The sequence below is a fragment of the Charadrius vociferus genome, unplaced genomic scaffold (genome assembly GCF_000708025.1).
Source record: "Charadrius vociferus isolate BGI_N301 unplaced genomic scaffold, ASM70802v2 scaffold125, whole genome shotgun sequence".
NCBI lineage: Eukaryota > Metazoa > Chordata > Aves > Charadriiformes > Charadriidae > Charadrius > Charadrius vociferus.
Window position 1 is genome coordinate 1,796,962 of NW_009649036.1, and position 6,000 is coordinate 1,802,961.

A 6,000-nucleotide genomic window follows, 5' to 3' on the forward strand; every position below is an offset into this window, starting at 1 on the left:
TAAGCTGAGTAGCTTTTTAGACTTCATTCAGCATGTTAATTAAAGTGAGAGCATAGCTACCTCTGTGACCTGTATTTAATCACTTAATTGTGGATGTCTGCCATCTACAAGTGAAGTCCCATCCTTGTTACATGTCACATGCTATATAGATGGTGCTCCAATATTACATGAATAAAGAATACCTCTGTGGTATGCTTTAGTAATATGGACACACCACATGCTACCCAGGAAACCAGGTCAGTCACAAAGATGACAGTATCAGTATTGACTGATACTGGTGATCCCACATAACCTCCAGATAACTTGTAAGAGAGTTCTAGAAATCCACTGATTTCCATTGTTGTTGTTCTTGTTAAGACTTCAGCAAGTAGTTTTGTTTGCTTGTTTTCACAATTAATTACTGAAGCTTCACAAACCTCATGAGGCTGATGTCACTAAATCTGATTTCAGATGGCTAAAATGAGTTAGACAGCCTTGCCTAATAGTCAGGCAGTGCACATTTGCAGGAGAGATGGGGATTCTGGTTCCCAGCCTCCTCCTCTAATCAAATGGTTGATGCAGAATCTAGGGGCCGTAGGGTGAGCAGAGAGTGTATGATGCCTGTCCCTTTTCCCACTAAGCTTCATCTTCTCAATGTTCCTCTAGAACCAGACAAGATACAAAGCCTTCATTGCCGGCCCCAGACTTCTACTGCCATTGCGTGTTCCTGGACTCCTCCTGATTCTGACTTTGATGGGTATAGCGTCGAATGCAAAAAACTGGACACTCGTGAAGTGGAATTTTCTAAAAGGATAGAAAAAGACAAATCTCTGCTTAATATCATGACCCTTGTTCCCCACAAGCGATACTTGGTGTCCATCAGGGTGCATTCTGCAGACATGACGAGTGAAGTAGTTGAAGACAGCACCATCACAATGATAGACCGTAAGTGGAATTCAGAGTTGCCGTGAAGGGAGGCAGTGAGCAACAATAAGCAATTGTTTATGTTGGTTAGACAGCAAAAGGAGTTCTGAACTCCACAATTGCCAGTGTGTGGCACTCATAATCTGATGGCCAAAATAGGGTGAACGTGTTCTTTGGTCCCTCTTGTAACAGACAACGCAGGATTTTAACGATGTTGCCTCTCATTAGATTGCCAGACCTGCTTATTTGGCTCATTCATGAAATATAGCCTGAGAAACATAAAGAATTATCCTGTCATTCTGATGTTCAGCCCCAAAGATGTCCTTGTCATCCCACATCTTTAGTTGTCGTCATGGCTGCTGCTTTGCTTCCTGTGCCTGGCTGTTTCCCCTCACAAATGGTGGCCATCCTCAGCAAAGTGATCCCTCAGTAGGGATATTGGATTGTGGCACTGGATCCTCTTTGACTTCTCTGTACACTCTTCTGAGATGCTACCTGGCCAAATCACCTGTAAGATATAGAACTGAGGGTAGATCGCAGATTTCCAAAGCATATGGTTTGAAACAGCTTCTGCAGGTTCTCCACCCTTAGGCTGCTGAATGGAGGATAGTGACAGCATCTCCTGGTGCCTCTGCACTGCCAGGTGTCACCACGGTCAACAGCCTGCCATTGCTGACCCTAGAGCTGCTCCAATTTTTGCAGTACCTCTAGATTCAGTGGCACAGTACAACGCAGGGGCCTGAAACGCTCCAGGGCTAAACTTCTCAAAAATGACAGGATGGCCAGGAGGCCTCTTCAGGGATGCCTCTGTAGCTGCTTATTAAAAGCCACATTTTTGTGACATGTTAGGTCATAAAAACTATGTTTGGTTTTGGAGCTAGCTTTTGGAGCTAGTGAATTTGAAGGTTAGCTGTTTGACATTTGTTCTTATTCGTTTTGAATACTGCTGCCCTCCCAGGCTCTGGTTAACATTGGAGGCCCTACCTCAAGGGAACTTAAAGAGATGTAGCTATGCTTTGTAGATCTAAGAGGTTTAGTTAAACAGCATATAAATGTGTGAACTATTGGTTCTTTTTGCAATCTAAAACTTTCTGAAGTTTAGCCAGCTGCTTACATGTTTGATATGTTTCCCATCCATGCAATATAGTTTCAGTAACACAAATTTTTAAAAGATTCAACAACGTAGATCCTTAAAATCCCCACTTTTGCTGCACTGGTTTTCTGAAGGTTTTTCCCTATGTACTTTGCTTTCCAGTTTAGTTCTGCTGTGTCACTGAGGTATAGCTTTCTATCATATGAAGAACATTTCCTATGGAATTCTGCAGTCAGTCTGGAAGATGGTACTCTATAGTTGAATGCTGTGTCTGGCTGACTCAGGGCTGTTCCTCTGGAAAAGGAAGCAGAAATTTAGATGCTTAAAATAGGTAACTTCCTGTAGTGAGTGTGCTATGTGACCTCCAAATACCTGGATTAAACCTGTGTCATTTTTAGCAGCTGCAATTTCTGATTTCGTAGATTTAGCAAGACTTTAATGCATTTCCACGTGGGCTTCTGCAGGAATTCCTACTGAGGAGCTGCCACTGTTATTATAGTGAATTCACTACTGGTTTGCTTCATCCTTTGGCAGTTTCCCTGTGGGAGGTGAAGACACTTTCTTGATTGCAAAGAGAATAGAATCAGAGACTTGCATCCAGTCAGCTGAGTTCTATTAAGAGTTGCATTTCCCTTACTAGTTCTAGCTCACAGCAAATACATAGATAATGTATTTCTCTTTTTAAAAAATTTTTTCTTTTTCTTTTTTTTTTTTTTTAATTACTCAGGTCCCCCTCAGCCACCTCCAGACATACGCGTGAACAAAAAAGAGGTGCTGATTACCAAATCCTCCATCAACTTTACTTTTAACTGCAGCTGGTTTAGCGATACTAATGGAGCTGTGAAATACTTTACTGTGGTTGTGAGAGAGGCTGATGGTAAGTGTGATGATTTAATACCATTCTCTCTATAGCCTACAGGAGTTACATGGGGAGGTACACCTCCATCACTACACAGCAAAGGAGCATCTCCTCATCTAGTGGCTCAGTTTCATAGAGTTTTCAGATCTATACCTGCTCCCTAACCTGAGGATTTAGGAACTCAGTCTTCTCAGAGGGTCAGTAGCAATTGCAGCGCTGGAAGCAGTAGTTAGCTTCTGTACTCTAGGTTAACGGTCTCATGTACGTTCAGGAACTTTTCACAGTAGGAGACTTATGTTGGATACCATTGGCAGCGGACACAGAAGAAACGTCCTTGCTATGCACAGATCTCAAAAGGTACTTCTAAATGTTAGGTGAGAACAGTAAGGGAACTCTTCTGGAGAACCTCAGTAAGCCATGCTGAGAAGGCAAAGGTAGCATCTCCCAGGTGGTGGTTGCTTACTGAAGAAAATGACTGCATGCAACACTGTGAAACAGAACAGAAATTGCCCTCATAGCATGCATGTAAACTTCCCTTTCTGCAGTTGACCTATATGTGACAAAACAGATGGATGTCTCAACAATTAATACCTTGTTTTTAGAAGCGGCTTCATTTACTGGCATGCCGGGACATATTTTGTGACCCTTGAGAAAGTTTTTTAATCTCTCTGTCCATCAGCCCTTGGGGAAAAATAGTACAGATAGTATTTCCACTGTCGTCTTTGTCACGTTTGTGCAGGTTATAAAGCTCTTTGAGAAAGGGACTACTCATTTCCATGGTTTTAGCTACCTGAGTCTTTTACACATTATTGTGAATTTCCATTCAGGGGACTCCTGTCATTTCTTATTGCAGCTTTTCTGTCTATACAGAAGACTTGTCAGTATGTGGATTTGTTTTTTTTTCACTTGCATTTTGAAATAGCTGATCCAGGATTCTGGGTCATAGAGATTCCCACCAACAGCACAGGGAAAAAATGTCATAGCACCGAATTCAACCCATGCATGCTTATTGCAGCATTGTATCTGGAAAAGTTGCGCTAAGGTCTTGTGAGGAAACCTGTCTGAAGTTCCCCAGAAAAATAATAGCAAGTTTGGTACTAGAAACAAGGCACCCTAACCACTGTAGCTTTGTATTCACAAGGTAGCTTGTGCTGCCTCAAAGGAGTGCTAGAAAGTTGGGTAAGAATTTGTCTGTCAACAGCTTGAGCCTATAAACTGCATCACATTAATGGCTGTGGTATGTAAACCTTCTGTCTTTCTCTGCACATGATGTAGGTAGTGAAGGACCAAAGCCTGATGAGCAGCACCCATTACCTTCTTACCTGGAGTACAAACACAACGACTCTATACGCATCTATCAGACAAATTATTTTGCCAGTAGATGTGCTGAAAACCCTGACAGTGACTATAAAAGCTTTGACATTAAGCTTGGAGGAGAAATGGAAAATCTGGGAGGAAGGTGTGATCCAGATCAGCAAAAATTCTGCGATGGACCTCTAAAGCCTCGGACTGCTTATAGGTTAGATTTATGTTGGTAGTTGTGCTCTGTCACATTGGTAGTCATAGTGCAGTCTGGATGCCTGATACACTTGAGCTTCTGAAGATTAATAACTGGGTTGTACCAAGTTCTTTGTGTTTCACTGTGAATTTATAAAAGCTTTATCCATGCCCCTGTTCCATAGGTATGAACCAGTCCTTCACTAGCGTGGGAATGACACAATTAATTATGCACAAAACTCAGTGCAGTGAATAGGCTTATTTATTTCCCTCAACTTGATGGGGAGCTCTCCTATAGCTGCTAAATCTTTCTTTGGAAAGACTTAAAACCATCACCTAAGTAAGATTACTTAACAGTACAAGGCAAGCATGCTTCCCTCAGTCTGTTTGGCACTGCTACCCCACACCAGTTCTTTGGAAGAAGCTAGAAGAATCTGGAGGTTATTCTAACCCGTGGCACCATCCCCAGGCTCCAGAGCTAGGCCTGGGTTAGCTGTAGGTGTGGAAGAGGGTGACTGCCAAGACCAGGCTCAGCAGTTATGCAGGCCGAGAGACCAAACTTGAGCTCCAGTGCAGCTCAGGCATGCCCTTCCCGCAGGCAAACACTCTCCCAAGAAGTCTGCAAGCTGCTCACTGGACAGCCACATGAACAGAAGGCATGTGCCAGGCAGCGCACATCAGGCCTCTCAGCTGCTTCATCATCATCGAGGCTGCTCTCATTAGGGCACATTTCCCAAAAATTCAATCTGGGAAATACCCACATTACCAGGAGAACCAAGAAGACTGAACATTTCTCCAGTAGCACAGCCTGGTCTGGCCATGTGATGGGAAAATATCTCCCCACTGAGAAGCATTCCTGAGTCCTCTCCCCACTGCAGCTTCAGGCATGGTCAGGTTGTGTGTGCCAGCAGCCAGAGTCCCATCTGTTACCTCCGCCAGGGTACCTCAGAGCCTTTCTTCTGTACTATCTGGGCTCTCCCATCTGTAGCATTTAACTCAGGTGCCTGCAGCAAGAACTCTGTGGTCAATGGAAAGGTTTTGGTTATCTTATGTATATTGAGTTCGAGATCCTTGAGGCAGCGAGAAAGATGTGCAACAAACTGACCACCCTGGACTTTGGGAGAGCGGATTTTGGCCTCTTCAAGAATCTGCTTGGTATGGTGCCATGGGATGAAGCGCTGGAGGGAAGAAGGGCCCAAGAAAGCCGGTTAATATTCAAGGATCACCTCCTCCAAGCTCAGGAGCGATGCATCCCTACAAAGAGGAAGGCAGACAGAAAGCCAGGAGGCCTGCATGGATGAACAAGGAGCTCCGGGACATGACCAAAAGGAAAAAGGAGGCCTATAGGGAGTGGAAACAGGGGTGGGTAGCCTGGGAGGAATACAGAGGAATCGTTCAAGCAGCCAGGGATCAGGTTAGACAAGTTAAAGCCCAGATAGAACTAAATCTGGCCAGGGACATTAAGACAAACAAAAAAATCCTTCTTTAAGTATGTCAGCATAGGAAAGATGTGGGCCCTCTCCGGAAGGAAACACTAGAACTGGTTACACGGGACAGAGACAGAGCTGAGGTACTCAATGACTTTTTTGCCTCAGTCTTTACTGGCAAGGACAGCAGCCACACTGCCCATGACACAGAATGCAAACGG

General features: G+C 43.9%; 1 protein-coding gene across 1 annotated transcript in view; it reads left to right on the forward strand.

Moving 5' to 3' along the window:
* Positions 1-6,000, forward strand: part of PTPRB (protein tyrosine phosphatase, receptor type, B) — a 65,169-nt gene that overhangs the window by 42,024 nt on the left and 17,145 nt on the right. The window contains exons 19-21 of the mRNA XM_009887830.1: positions 646-924; positions 2,724-2,873; positions 4,131-4,374. Coding sequence (XP_009886132.1) covers positions 646-924; positions 2,724-2,873; positions 4,131-4,374 — 673 coding nt within the window. The remainder of the gene's footprint in view (positions 1-645; positions 925-2,723; positions 2,874-4,130; positions 4,375-6,000) is intronic.